The sequence below is a fragment of the Chelmon rostratus genome, chromosome 3 (assembly GCF_017976325.1).
Source record: "Chelmon rostratus isolate fCheRos1 chromosome 3, fCheRos1.pri, whole genome shotgun sequence".
Taxonomy (NCBI): Eukaryota; Metazoa; Chordata; class Actinopteri; order Chaetodontiformes; family Chaetodontidae; genus Chelmon; species Chelmon rostratus.
Window position 1 is genome coordinate 2,666,223 of NC_055660.1, and position 15,099 is coordinate 2,681,321.

The window sequence follows — 15,099 nt, forward strand, 5'->3', positions numbered from 1 at the left end:
CACCCATGTACCTGGAAGTCCTTTTAACACTCTCCGGTCAGATAGCAAAGATATATAGGCGGTGGAGAGAGGTGATTTAATTGGAGCCCAGTAATGTTATTGAAGATGATGTCGGAGTTACATTTCTCCATCTGTCAGTCAGCGGGGGTTTGGCTTTAGCTCACTACCTTTGAAAAGTCACCCCTAGGCAATAGAGGCTCACATAAAGTTAATGTTGCAGCAATTTTAAGTGGCCTTTAACACCTCCTAATGATATGGTGATTGGCGTTTCTTGGACCACACAGTGTCAAAGACTTGGTTGAGAATAGTGACATCCACCGTATATCTTGTACTGGGCACTGCACTTGTTGTTGTAATGGGTCTCGAAATCTGTTCTGCAGCTTGGCTTTTGCTTCCGTTCAGACTACCTGCCGTTGCAGATAAAACAACTCTGAAGCTGATGCCGCGGAAGATAATATTTGTGCAGCAGTTGAGTAATTTCTGTGCCTCCGCATACTGTAATTGTTTAATTTGATCGGTTGATTTTTTTTCTGATGGTGCTGCCCCCAGACTGTCGAAGTTAAAAGATATCAGCTCAAATGTTAAGTGAGTTACAATCGCCCTGTCTCACTTAACCCTGTTAATTTAACCAGCGGTGAAATATAAATGGATCATTTAGTCAGTAATTAAATACAGTACTGCAGTGTTCCCCCAGTAATTAATACTACATTTAGAGAAGATGCAGTTAGTGCTCTGTGTGTGTGTGTGTGTGTGTGTGTGTGTGTGTGTGTGTGTGTGTGTGTGTGTGTGTGTGTGCGTGTGCGTGTGCGTGCATGCAATCATGTATGTATGTGAGTGTGTGTATATATACAGCGTGTACCCCGTGTCTCTTCCACACCCAGGTCAGAATGAAAAAACTGATCACACATTTCCAGGCTGAGATGTAATTACAAAAGTACCGAGTATATAACCTGCTAAGAATTGATATTAACTTTTGTTTACCGAACACATGTAGCTGCTGTCTGGCTGATTTGTTTCTTTAACTTTCTTACCCACTGACATCAAAGTGAACAGATCAGGTATCCCAAGGTATAGCACTCAGTCAGGAGGGCTTTCTGTTTCCCTCTCTGTAATTTCACTGACAGGTTGCACGTATGTGTGTGCGTGGGTGTGTGCTTGACTAAAGGTGTGTGTATCCGAGCACATAATCGCAAATTCTGTAACAACTTCCTCCCGAACACCTGTTAAATTCTAATGCTCAGGTTGTTAAGGCAGATTTGATTTTAATTTTAAATGTTTTGGTGGAAGTTACCATTGGAGGTGATCAAAGTGCTGATCGCAACGGGAGCACAGGGGGGAGACGCAGCGCTCATTTGAATATGGACCAGAGCGACGGCTTTGAACACCCCTCCCGCAGTGGGTTTTTTTTTACGGGGGGGAGCGGGGATAAAGGAGGGGGCTTGGTGAAAGGAATAACACCCATTGTGTGTTATACTTCCATGCTGTGCACCAAGATTGAGTGTCTGTTCTCTCCTGTCTTATGTCAAGTTAACTCTTTACAAGAAGCTTAACAAGACTTTACGAAGGCTTAAAGATGAACAGTGTCTGGAGTAACCAAACAGTTCTGCCTTGCTGTGAGTTAATATGAGTTATTATTGATCAGTTGTTTTTACAATTCATCACTTTGTGTGAAAAATTGCTGAAATAATTGGTTTTGATTGGAAAATGTCCATCACAGTAGGTGACACTTTCAAATATCCAAAATATTCAGCTTCAGGTAATTTAAAACGAAGAAAAGAAGCTAAATTAGAGAAGCTGGAAACAGAGTGTTTTTGCTTCATATATAACTTAAATGATCAAATGAATATCAGAACTGTTGTTGTTGTTGTTGACGACGACTCTTGATGACTGGCTAATTGTTTCAGCACTGCTTGCTCTGTCTCAGACTGGAAATGGCCTCATGCCCTGATCTTCTAGCTGTAGGGCCTGGCTGATCATCAGGCACCTGGGTGACCCCCACGCACCATGAGATACAGTCTGATCAAACTGCCAGGTTGGGGAGGTTTGGGTTGCCAGGTTGGGTGGTCACCATCACGATCTAGAAGCAGGGAAGAGCCCTCATTAGTGGACAGAAAACCAGCAAGAGTGAACATTTAATCATTCACAACTATCTCCCTAACTGCATCATTGTATTTATCGTGGTCTTGTATTTGGCTATTGTCAGAGCTGTGCGGTGATTAAAGACCAACATTAGAAACCATAGCAGACCTCAAGGCTTTCTGGAACCTTCACCACAGTAAATGAGTGGTAAGTTGTTAATTGTGTGGGCAGTCATTCAAAGCACTGGTTATTCATCAGCATTGGAAGGGGAGAATTAGGCACGTTCATTTGCTCCAGAAAAGTTTCATATAAATATATGAGAAGCCCCTTTGTCTTTTAAATATTTACTCCAACTTTTTTAATATACTATAGACTTTATCCGCTGAGAGCATTTTTACATATCACAATAGGAAATGCACAGGTGTGAATAATAAATTGTATGGTTGCTAAATTCTCTTTACAACCCTGATTCTAAAAATATTGGGACGTTGTACAAAATGTATATGAAAACAAAGCAGTCGTTTGCAAATGAGCTGTGTTCACCAGTTTTCTGAAGTCTTCTTGAGTCCATGTATTAATGTCCTTTATTCAACAACGACTGAGCTGTCCGAGATCCTGATCAACCTGTTTGATGTGCCCAATAAAATTCACAATAAGCAGATATTTACAAAAATCAATGAAGCTGATGAGGTGAAACACTAAATATATTGTCTTTGTGCTGTTTTCAATTGAGTTATTGCATTCAGGTTTATTTCTGTCTTGTACAGCATCCCAGCCTGTTTGGAATCAGGGCCGTAGCTGCTTCAGTTCCAGGCTCTCAGTGTTATGCATGCTGGCTCGTTGTCACACTGAGGCTTCATGATGTTATTAGTAACACATTTTCTACAATGACAAGTCAAAATTTCTGCTGTGAAAAAGGCCTGTTTTCACATTATTAAGGACACTTAATCTCATAGATATGAACTCTTATTATGGCCAAGCCCCCCCCCCCCCCCACTAAACATGGCTTTCTTAAAGACTGGAGACATTGTGCATCTGCTTCATCACAGTATTACACTCACATTTTTACGTTGTTTTGGATACGATGTAGAAAATGTTGTTAACATGTTAAAGTCCCTCAAATGGGTTTTATAGACTGAACCTTAATCAAGGAAGCAACGTTTCCCAAGGCGGCCTGGCTTTTTTTTTTTTTTTTCATAAATTGAAATAAGCCCACATGGTGCATCTCCCTTAGCTTGTTGAGATGGTTTTTAACATCTGCCTCTGGCTTGTTATTTATGTTAGCCAATCTAAACGCTTTTAGATGTATAATTAAAGTGCTAGTTACACACACATACGCGCATAAATACACCCACCTCTTTGCCGGGTCACGTTTTGCATAGGTGAGGCGTTTCTTTTGATCATCATCATCATTAATGGCAACCATCGAGTGAAAACGATGAAACCATAATGCCACACAGAAACACTGAAATTAATTTTTCCACCAAGAGCTCAGCACAGAGAACGCAGTCAGCCAGAGGGTTTTCTTGTGTATTTTTATATACTGTACATAACTCAACTTCTTAGTGTCTTTGACCTTTCAGTGCACCTTCCAACAGTATAACAAAGTAAGGTGCTTTTAATCATCTCTGCTGATGTCTTGGAGAATGTGATGGAAAGCTTGTATATGTCAGATATTTCTGAATCAATCCTCCACATGGGTTTTGTTTTCACTCCGGCCGCTCTTGAGTTTTTTCCTATCTGGAATGCCACTCCTTTAGCTTCACTGTCAGGACCTCCTGAAGTGCTAAACATTGTGTGCAACCTGCTGCTTGTATTTAGAGTCTTCTCTCTAGATATATCAGTTACGTACGAAAGCATTTGTTTTTCAAGTTGTGTTTAAAAAGTATAGTCTAAAAAATAAAGACATGTAATGCTATTTATGTCAGCCGCTTATCTCCTGTCTGCTGAGTGTGTTATCAGTAAATATTGTTGTCAACATGAGTTTGTATGAGTGTGTGTTTGGAGCTGGCCCACGTCCAGGGCCAGAGACATACTAATGACACGGACTCCAGTGGTGTGTTTTACCAGCTCAACTGCTCTCATTAGATGAGAACCTCTGTGCAGCACAGCTCGCCTCATTAATGAAGCGCAGCCATGTGCCGCTGCAGATACGTGCGCTCGCTCGTTCAAGCACATACACCCGGGTCAAGCAGACTGTGTGGGAGGACTCAGGGCTGTGTACACGCACACAAAAACATACACGCACCCTACATCCTACTCACTGTGTGCTGTCCTTCTATGAAGTCCCTCCTCACTGCACTGCCAGCTAACACATGCTCATACATATATGCACACACACACACACACACACATTCTTTGAAGAATCACCATCTTGAATACAAAGTGCACCTGGTCTGGTGAGGGGGCACGCACCTTCTAGCCCTCACTTCTGAAGCTTGTCCAATCACTTTCAAGAATGCTGTCCTTCCACAGATGTGTGTGAATGTGATTGTGTGAGTATATATTTGTGTATGCATGTAGTGTGTGTTTGTGTGTGGTGTGTGTGTGCATGTGTGTGTTGCAGGGCCCCTCCTGATTATAGCTGCTACATAATTAACAGTGATCAGATTTGTTTTGTGGCATAAATGGTGCATGTGTAGAACATTAGGCCTGGCAAGTCTCATTTCACATTCAGCTCAAGGGCTCGGCAGCAGACGGGTCACGAGCTTCAGGGAGCACAATCACAAGCCTCCCTCCATATGGTCCTGCCTGCCGCATCCTCACCAGCGAGGGCTGCGAGTGCCAGACAAGTTCCCCCAAGAACCTAATCGTGTTCAGTAATTACCAAGACCGGCTTTTCTCTCTCTTTTTTTTTCCTCCCTCCCTCGGCCTCCCCCCAATCTCTTGCTCTTTTTTTCACTGCACCTGCATGCTCTCTTCTTCTTTTTCAATCTCATGCTCTGTCCCTGTCCATTGCTTCCTGTGAGATGCTTGTAATATGTTTATTGTTTCTCCTTTTGCATTCTTGCTCTTTACAGTCTCGCAGTTTTTCTGTTTTGTGCTGGATTAAAATCAGGATGGAGATGAGAGTGATTGTGAGAGGGAAAAAACTCAGACACTCCCACATCAGTTAATTTCTAAATTGCTTTATGTGGCTGATGCCGAAAAACCCAGTCCGTCCTCCTGACTGCCTAGAAATTATAAATAATTGTAACAGATGCGCCAATATGGCCGGCCTCCAATAAACGAGGCCCCAGATAATTTGGCCAACCCCCTTTGACAGGCCAATTTAATAAAACATGAACAAAATCTTCCTCACTAATAATTTATCATCCCCTCTCCTCCCCTTTGGTTAAAGTTGATTACCCTGGCAGTTAACAAGGTCACGCCCAGATGCCAGCTTTCTGATAATGCAATCAGGACTCGTTGGAAAAAAGGTGATGACATCCTGTGCGATTTTCTTCAGTACATGGCCTCCGAGTGCAGCCTCTCTTTGTCAAAAGGCTTTGATTTGATGTGTTGAGGAGAAGTGTTGTTGATAGCAGCAGGTGATGCTGTGTTTTTTACTGTTTCACACCTTTTTATTAAGGATATAAGAAAAGAAAGGTGAGAATATATGCAGTAAGGTGATGGAGTCAGTACGTACGTGGGTGAGTGTTAACTTCCAGATGAAGGACTTGAGCATCATTAGTGTATGTACTGTACATGCCCTTCGACTGAAGAGTGTATGCGTCTATAAACAGAATATATCCTGTCCCTTAAAGCCATCCTTTCTGTACACACATGCACATAACATGCTATATGATCTGCTCATAACAGCAGCAGCCGAAGTGTGAGGATAAAATGTCACATTTAAGCGACATGGACATTATAAAATCAATACTTACTTGAACATGTGTGAGTGTGTTAGTTAATGAGTGTGTGTGCATCACAACCTGCTCCTCTGTGGACAGGCCCTCTGCTTCATCCTTGTCGCCTTCAGTTTGTTTTGGTAGTCCCCGCTGTGTGCTGAGGTGTGCAGATGCTGCTAGACCCTGGCTAATAGACACTGATAAATAGATGGGCCATGAAAGCACACACACACACACCACAACGCTCGAGGCGATAGATAGCTGTCCTACTGCCACAGCGCATCTGGTTATTGACTTTGGCGTGGGAAAGTGTCACGTGGACATCCACTATGCAAGCGTTAGTGTATTGAGCTGCTTGTTTAAGATTTTCTACATTGCCATGACTAATTTTGACAAATGCCGTTGAGCCAATCAAAGGTGGAAATGTAGTTTCTAGTCTGTGAAGACTTGAGTGTGTCTGTGATCTGATTATGGCCTCGTCTTTTACTCAAAACGCCATGTGCTTATGACAGCATGCATCACGGTCCATTGAGATGACTGTCACTGTGCAAGCTGGTATCGCCACCTCTCTTACAGGTTTCTCCCTGTATACTGTAATTTGTAATGATGACAGAAAAATAAAAAGCATACAAAGACGACTGCTCTCTCTTCAGTTTCAAGAGGTTGACATTTCTGATTTCCAGATGTCTTAGATTTCCTGGAAAAGCTAGTTAACCTCACTTATCTTTACATTTTATGGCTGGATTATAAACTGTTTTAAAGTTTGTTTAGAGTATTAATAACTGCTTAATGTGCCGTTATGATGAGTTCAACCTGCCGACTTCAACATTGAAAGGGACTCAGTGGATGTCTGGTGTAACTGCTCGTAAATACTTGTTTGTTTCCCTTTTTGTTTATGTTATGTTTTTCTATGGTTTTCTAATAATGGCCAACAGCCAATAAAAACCACTCACAGTGAATGTTGGATAGGAACGTTTCAGCGTAGTGTTTATTTCTTTGTTTTTATGCTGTTTTGGTCAAGGTTAGATTAAAAATCATTACATTTCTGACCTACATTATAACCTCGTCCTGTTGAATCTGACACATGTTGAACATATTTACACGAATCCGACTGTTCATTCAGTTTGGAGCGTATCGTAGGCACTGCAGCCCAGCAAGCCGAGTCCTCATAAAGTTGGATTCACCGTTTGTTTTGTCACTTTTCTCTTGTTCTCTGCACCTATAGGCCTGCGTTGTTCTCTCTTTCTCATTTCTCACTCACAAACACGCATCCTCTGTCTCTCTTTTCTTACAGGCGGCGGTGTCAGAGCAGGTCGATGCTGGAGCTCAGAGGTCTAGCCCTGATTCCGACTGGGCCTCCACCCAAGGCTCAGATCCCAGACCTCAGGATAAGACCCTTCAACGCAGATCCACCAGTTCCGTCAGAAGACAGCAGGTAGGTTAGCACACACTACTGCCAATTATGACAAAGACAGCATGTGGGTGAGCAGCTAACATGCCCACACTTATCCGTTACCGCTTCGCTCAGATTAGATCAAAGCCATAGAGAAGGGATATGAAGGAAATGGTCTGTTGAGAATCATGTGATTTATCAGACCCTGCCTCTGCCAACCTTTGTCCTGAACTCCCCAACACACACACACATACACAGATGCCCCTCCTACTGCGACCAGGCCGACGTGTGCTGCTGGTTTCACGCATGCCTTGGGCTCAGGCACTGGCTAATTTACCGCTTCAGCAGTACATTATGAACAAGAAAGAAGCTTTTGATCTTCTCAGTATTCCGCTCATAAGTTTGGCAGGACATGTTTCTAGATGGCCTCACTCACTCTAAGCTGGCCTGAAGCACATTGTTTGATTTATACAGCTGTCCTCATTATAGCTTCAGTGGACATGCTTCTGTTCTGGCAGTTTATGCATGTAATGTAATTATTTTGTACAAAATAAATAAACAGTATTGACATCATTTGACGTGCTTCCCTGTTCTGGAGGCTCTGTTATGTTTGCCCTATGACGCGCACACACACACACACACACACACACACACACGGTTGTTATGCACCTTCTCTCAATTATTAAGAAACATGCCAATTTTGATCCTAGTAGTGATATTTTAAATTAGAATGGGACTATAATACATTTTTCACACAATACATTTCTTATACCTTTTTATGCTGAATTATAAACATGAATCGTAATTGAATTTGAATTATGTTTAAATCAGTGTGTCTAACACAGTGTACACATTTCAATAGACACCAGCTTAAATTAATATATCAAAAATGTCAACTCTGATTACCAACTCTATGGTCACTTCTTGTTTTTTTTAATTCAGAATTCAGCAGTTTGAACCTTTTCTGTGAGCATTAAATGCGTAGATATCTGTATTGATAGGATACTTGAAACATTCCACAGGTAAACAGGTTGATTGGTAACAGGTGATAGTATCATGATTGGGTGTAAATCATCCTGAAAAGGCTGAGCTGTTCACAAGCAAGGATGGAGCGAGGTTCACCACTTTGTGAACACATGATTGTGTAAAGGAGATTAATACATCGACTCAGGAACACTTTGTCAACTCGTTGTTGGTAAAAACAGTTCATTTGCAAATGACTGCGTTCTGTTTTTATTTACGTTTTTGCGTCCCGACTTTTTTGAATGGTGGTGGTAGTGGAAGTCGTAGCTTTGCCCCTGATCATACATGTATCTATTGCATTGCATGAGTCTACAGAGATTGAATCAAAATTACTAGTTTAACTATATCATGTTCACATGGAACCGTTTTACTAAAAAATGTATTTGTCATATCAATATTTTTTATGTTATTCAGGAATTAAATTTGTACAGTCCAAGTTCAAATGAAAAATGTAGTAGGATTGACAATGGAAAAGCTTTAAATTGAATGAGATTCTAATTAAATGAGGTAAATGTTTAAGATATCATTTTAGATTCAGTTTTCACAGTTCAGTTTCTTTTTGAATACTTTTATTTTAGTACCTGAGTGATGATTACAAAGGTAAGGCTGCTACAGTAGGACTCAGCAGCCACCTACCATGTGGCTCAGTGGCGTGTGCATCTCTTCAGCCACTATTTGATACTCCCTGTCCTCACAAAGTCGATGGGGTTATAAAACTCAGGTTCATTAGCTTCAATAAGTAACATCATATCAACTTTAGAAATCGTGTTAAACCTTGCTTTTATTTAAAACCTGAACATTTTGAGCAGTTGTCGCCCGTCGATGCTTAATGCCTAAATATGATGATGCTCGACCATAAACCTGTTGTGCTTCATTACACTCATTGAACAATAATACCAATCCGCAAGGTCAAAAGCTGTTGAAATGGGCCTTCTGTGCAGCCCACTGCTACCACCTAGGACACAATTTGCAGCTCTTACACTAAGTGCCTAAAGGGAACTGTGATTTTTGGCTGAGGTGACGAGCGGTTCACAGTGGTGCATGGATTGCAATTTACTACACAAAGCAACTGTTCTGAGTGGAGGAAAATTTACTTTGAATTGGGAAAACCTGATTTGAAAAATATTATATGAATATGATATTTACCACATCCCCTCTTTGTGTGTGTCGGAGTAAAGCATGCCAAGGCATCGCTTGCAGATCCTGCGAGTATTGCAGCGCTATGCTGGTTAGAATTGTGGACCATCGCTTGTGAGTGTCAGTGCCCTCAAAAGCCATTCCTGACTTTCCAACACCTCAGTAAAGGCCAGAGATTAGCCAGCTTCAGCTAGTGCTTGCTGTGGGAACATGGTGGAAGACGTTAACATGGACCTCCTCAGCAATGAGAACTATGAAGGTGATGGGGATGCCTTTTCAGGTGTCATAGCCCAGCTCAGCCCTGCCCTATATCCCATGTTGGGCAGCACCTGGCCCATGTTGCAAGATGACAAAGGGGAAAGGGGATTTATATGGCAGAAAAAATCTGCTTCCTGGTTCGGTGACCCCCAGACAGCCACCCACCACTGTCCTGGCATGTATGAAGATGTTGCAGCATTACTGAGATCAACCTGCTCGGCACAGAGTTCTTGTCAAGGGCTACTCTGGCCTGGAAATCACTGGCAGTGAAGATCTGGGACACTTCCCATAGTGAGATGCCTCATTCAGCTCTCAGAGAACTGGGGTTACCCTGGTAACCAAATATAAGTTTGCACAGCGGCACTTTCACTCGGGCATTGTGTTTCTGAGCTGGATTTCTAATAGGAGCACCACACCACGTTGTTTACCTGCAACTTCCAATTCTCAGGTTACCTGCTTTTATATTAGTCAGCTGTTTGGTCGTGAATCTTGGTCTTTTGAATCTTTGTGCTTCTTTTAGCAGATTCTTTGTGAGTGATGGTGTACATTTGCTTTGTGTTTATTTGTGCACCCTTGTGTTTACAGTCAACATACATCTCCCTGTCTATGACGGTGTCTCATCCTATGCGCATACGCACAGCATTCCCAGTTACCCGGGACCCTGAACAAGTTCGGCTTTGAGAGCTCCAGATGCACACATGACACGCTGCAGCAATCATAAAGAAGCCCATTGATGACAGTGACCCCTCTCTCTGGGAGATGGAGAGAGAGGGTGGAGGAGAGGTGAAAGACGGAGGGAGGCAGTCGATGAAATGTTTCTTCTTTGCTTTACAGCCAGTGACACTGACCCCTCAGTGAATAAGAGTTTTGCTCTCGCTTGCATACAGACTCTGTTTAGATACGGGCCTCTCTCCTCATTTCCCTCCTCCCCTCCATCTGCATTGCACTCTCATGTGTACAGAGCCATTACAGGGTGCGATGCACAGGTCAGATCATGGCCGCCAACCAGCTGCCGAGCTGAGGTAGACAGCGGCCTCATCTTTCTTTGCCTCGTGCTCTGTCTTTTATCTTTCAGGCCTGCCTTGTGGAACATTAACAACAATGTCACAACATAGAGCTTCCCACACAAACAGAGGGCATTCATGTGTCTTCTGAACCTGCGGCAGACAGACGTCCAACTGGACCAGAGAGAACACCTGCAGCAAATCTCAGTCATTTGTCAGTGTCACCATGTCATCTTCCTCTGCGCTGCTGGTAGACAAAATACACAATAGTTTATCTCCTCTTCTTCTCACAGACAGAGGAATACTAATGGGTCAATATTCCATATTGTACATTTTACCTGAAAACCTATTTAGTATTCACCCTTAATGAGTCATGCTTCTTGCAGTTGGTCATCTTTACTTTTGAGTTTTAGTCTTTTAGCGATTTGGATTCCCCTTTTGGCCTCGCTGTTTCCCACATGCACATACAGGCTAAGCCAGTTGGCCTGCCACTCATCAGGAATATGCAGATCAATCTGCTAATTAGTTGCATAGAGTCATTAAGGCTGAGTTAGAACACATGGTTGGCACCCATGCAGGCATGGTAGCAGAACCGGGCACACCAGGTCACAAGAGTCAAATGTAGCCCAAAGGCACATTCCCAATAACACTAACATACTGAAATATTTCTGTCACAGGCAGATGATTTTACAAATATGCATGCTGTTGTGATAAAATGAGAATAAACATGTTGTCACTAGACAAGTGACGTGAATGTGTACTTAATATCATCGTATCAGATATCATTTGAATCTTTAATATTTTCGTAATATCAAATTTTGGCCAGTATTTTTCGTTGTTGTTAAATGTTAAGTATTTGCCTTCTCTGATTGCCTTTGTAGTTTGATTTTTTCCTGGTGGAGTTCTCCTCTCACATGCAGGATTCAAGTTGCGAGGCCACACTCGGGGTCTTCACAGAAAATGATTCGTAGACGTGGTGCACCAGACTTTTTAGTCTTAAACAACTTTTCTAACTGAATCGTCACAGCACATAGTTTGTTTGGCTGCACTGTAAATAAACACTGTATATGAGTTGCTCTACTGAGTAGGCACTGAAGAGATGTTTGCTGCCCCCAGTGGTTGATAGATGTATCACTTTGAATTAAACACTTCGATCTCTATTATAAAAATGCGTTGCTGTTTCTACCATTACCCACAGGTGTCACCAAATCAACCAGGGCAGAAACCTAAAGTTTGATAACTTTAATGGACAACAAAGCTTGTATTAGCCGTCAAAACACACTTATTAAGAGAGGGGGCTTATTGACCCATCGTCCTATAATAAACCTCTGCACTCCACCACCACCACCACCTCCTCCTGCCGTACTCCTCATCCTTTCCAGCCCAAGGACTGTTGTATGTTTAGTCACATTGCATATTTTAGCCTGCCATCTGGTCAGCCCTGCCTGGCACCGCAGGGGGCCTCATATCCTCTCATATTCATATTCCACTAGCATATTGTTCCCACTGCTTTTCTACAGTGCGGCCCCAGCACTTCTCCACTTCTTTATTTATTTCTACAGAAAAGGCTGGCTGGCAAACGGCCCCCCCCTCCTAATCGGCGGCTCTTCCAGTTGTCCTATCAAGTGTAACCTGGAGGCCCCTAGTAGAGCAATTAGAGCGGCCTCCCTGCCCACCTCTTGTAATGAAGCCCAGCACATTCTGGAATCTATAGCCCCTTTAGTCTCCCCTAATGGGACATCATTATTGTCAAAGAAACAATGTAAATGGAAATGAACATACTCATTAGCCAGTCGCAGGGAGAAACCTTTGCCGCTCTCAGCTTGCAACTCCCGCTTCCAAACACGCACATGCACACACACATACACACAAAACTGAACCTCCTCCCTTCAGCTTCTGTGGACTGCTGCTCCAGCTTGCTTTATTCCTCCGATACCATGTTCGTTTGTGTGTGCATATGTGTGTACTGAAGAAGACAATGTGCATGTTTTACTTAAGGTGAGAGGGGAGTGGAGTGAACATGGATAATTCCATTATTGGCATTCACTCAGTGTTTCTGCAGATGTTAATTGTTGGATGGGTTTGTGCCTGTGCGTGTAAGTGAAGTGTGCTCAAGTTCTCACCCCAGTACTTCTTTGCTTACCTGTCCCAGGGTGCACCTGTGCAGCGGTCCAGGTCTCTGTCCCCAGCCAGCAGTGTGGAATCGGGAAGTGGGAGGGGAAGAGGAGCAGAACGGAGGATTCAAGACCTTGAGGAGATGTTGCAGTTGAAGGTAGCTGGCTAACTTACATGAATACACATAATATCCTTTCATTTTCTCTCATCTACATTCATCTGTTTCCCCCAACTCTTCTTCATGCCTAACTGTATGTTGTCTACCTTTATTTTCTGCTGTCTATATCACCCCCTTTGCCTTTTCTGTCTTAATATTCTGTCTCAGTCTTTTCCCCTATATGTGTGTGACTGCTGACTGTCAGTGACTTTGAACTACTTAAAGGTATTGTTTGCTGAATAGGGTTGGTGGTGTCCCGCTGATCGATTGGGGCACCAGACAGGCCTAATGGAGCTGCTTGTTGCTCTGGCCACTATCACACATATGATTGCTGCTATCAGCTGCTGCGTTGTCTGCAGCACTGTAAGAGTCACAGCCTCCAAAGGGTTCAATTGCACTAGTGCCGCGACTGCCTCCTCCATGACCTTCTCTTACAGTGTATTTCACACACACGTACACATACATACGTGCACACTAACAGAGCGTGCGTAGGCAGTGAAGCAGCAGGAGAGGAGCTGCTCTGGTGAAAGTGGATGCAGCAGGGTTATTTTTTTTTTCCTTAAACGAATCATCTTTATTGGTCTTTTAACCTTCGGATGCTCTATGACGTCTTCCTTCCACTATTCTTCATTCCCACGTCTTTTTTTCCCTCTCGCTCAAATTTACTGCAAGTAAAACACACTTAATTTTTACCTCTACCCTACGGCTTTTTAAGGTCTGAAAATCTGTCTTTCTCTCTTTTATTTTATGTCAGCAGAGTATATTTTCCACTCCCATTGTCTGTATTTTGTTTGGACTTCCCCCTATAGCTGTCCTCCTCAGTGCTTTTCCTTATTCTTTCCATCTCTCAGGCTGACCAGTGAGTGAGTGATTATGCAGAGGTCATCTCCCTTTCAACACAATCCCAGGAACACATTAGGCATCATTTTCTTGTCAGATCTGAAGTGTCTGAATTACATCACTGGCAGACACCTAGTCAGACGGTAGTGCTCGATGTAGATTCAGAGGACACGCATGACTGTCTTAGTTAATGGTGCCATTTACGTGTCTGCCATTTGAGGGGCATTTACCAAAGGTATGCACAGACAGACTGTGATTGGCAACTCAAAGCTGTGACCATGTTAATAAGGGCATTACTTCAGAGCATTAATTTAGTGCCTGCATTTGCCACTGAGCAACATGCCCTCCATCAGCTATGGTCGAGACCTCACCTCCAGTGTCTTACTACTACTTACTTCACTGTATTCAGTTCTTTGTTCTCCAGTTGATCCTATCCAGTTCTTTCCAATAGAATGCCTTTCAAATTGGGTACGCCAGCCTGTACCATTGACATGTTGACCTTAGCAGCTAACAGCAGCAGACAAACAAACAATTCTCATAATAATGGCCTCTTTTTTCTTCTGCACACTTTCAAGTAAACAGTAGCTGGTGCTGTGTAATTATTTTTCAGCTTGAGAACGTCCACAGATGTGTATGCTGGCTGAGTAAGGGGGTTATATTGATCGGTGGGCAAGGGTCTGTGGCCTGATGACCAGAGCTGGGCTGCCCAGGGGAAGCTCTATAAGGAGCCTGGGAAGCCATGATGTGGCTAATGCCCTGCCACTTGCTCCATCCTGCCCCCTCCTCCATCACTCAGCCTCAACTCTTCTGTGTCCTCCCCCAGCTCCTAGTTCCACCAGTTAACACTGCCCCGGTCTGGCCCCTTTCATTAGAGCCTTGTTTTTGAGAGGTTGGGGGCAGCTTGAGGGGTCCGAGGATGTCTTGCAGATGTCCTCTGTGAATAATCCGCACTAGGGAAAATCCATACTTGTCACATTGGCAGTGTGAACGTGCATCGTGTGTGTGTGTACGTGTGTGTGTGTGTGTGTGTGCGCACACACCCGTTGTGTGTCTGGCGCATGTTTGTGTGCTCTCTCTGTTCTCTTTGTCCTTGTTAATAATAACAGGGCTGAGGGCTCGCATTTCCCTCTCTGCAGGGCAGCCGTGTCATATCAGCAGTAAACAAGCTCCTTCCCTTCAGAAAGCGCTCGACAACTCTCCCTAGCCTTGGCCACTCAAGCAGAAACCTGTCCTGCACTCTTCCTTTCACTTTCTCTTTCT

The 15,099-nt window shown here is 43.2% G+C and overlaps 1 protein-coding gene across 2 annotated transcripts in view; it reads left to right on the forward strand.

Moving 5' to 3' along the window:
• Positions 1 to 15,099, forward strand: part of cntln (centlein, centrosomal protein) — an 84,437-nt gene that overhangs the window by 15,204 nt on the left and 54,134 nt on the right. For both annotated transcript variants that reach the window (XM_041933209.1, XM_041933208.1), the window contains exons 10-11: positions 7,207 to 7,347; positions 12,880 to 12,999. In XM_041933209.1, coding sequence (XP_041789143.1) covers positions 7,207 to 7,347; positions 12,880 to 12,999 — 261 coding nt within the window. The remainder of the gene's footprint in view (positions 1 to 7,206; positions 7,348 to 12,879; positions 13,000 to 15,099) is intronic.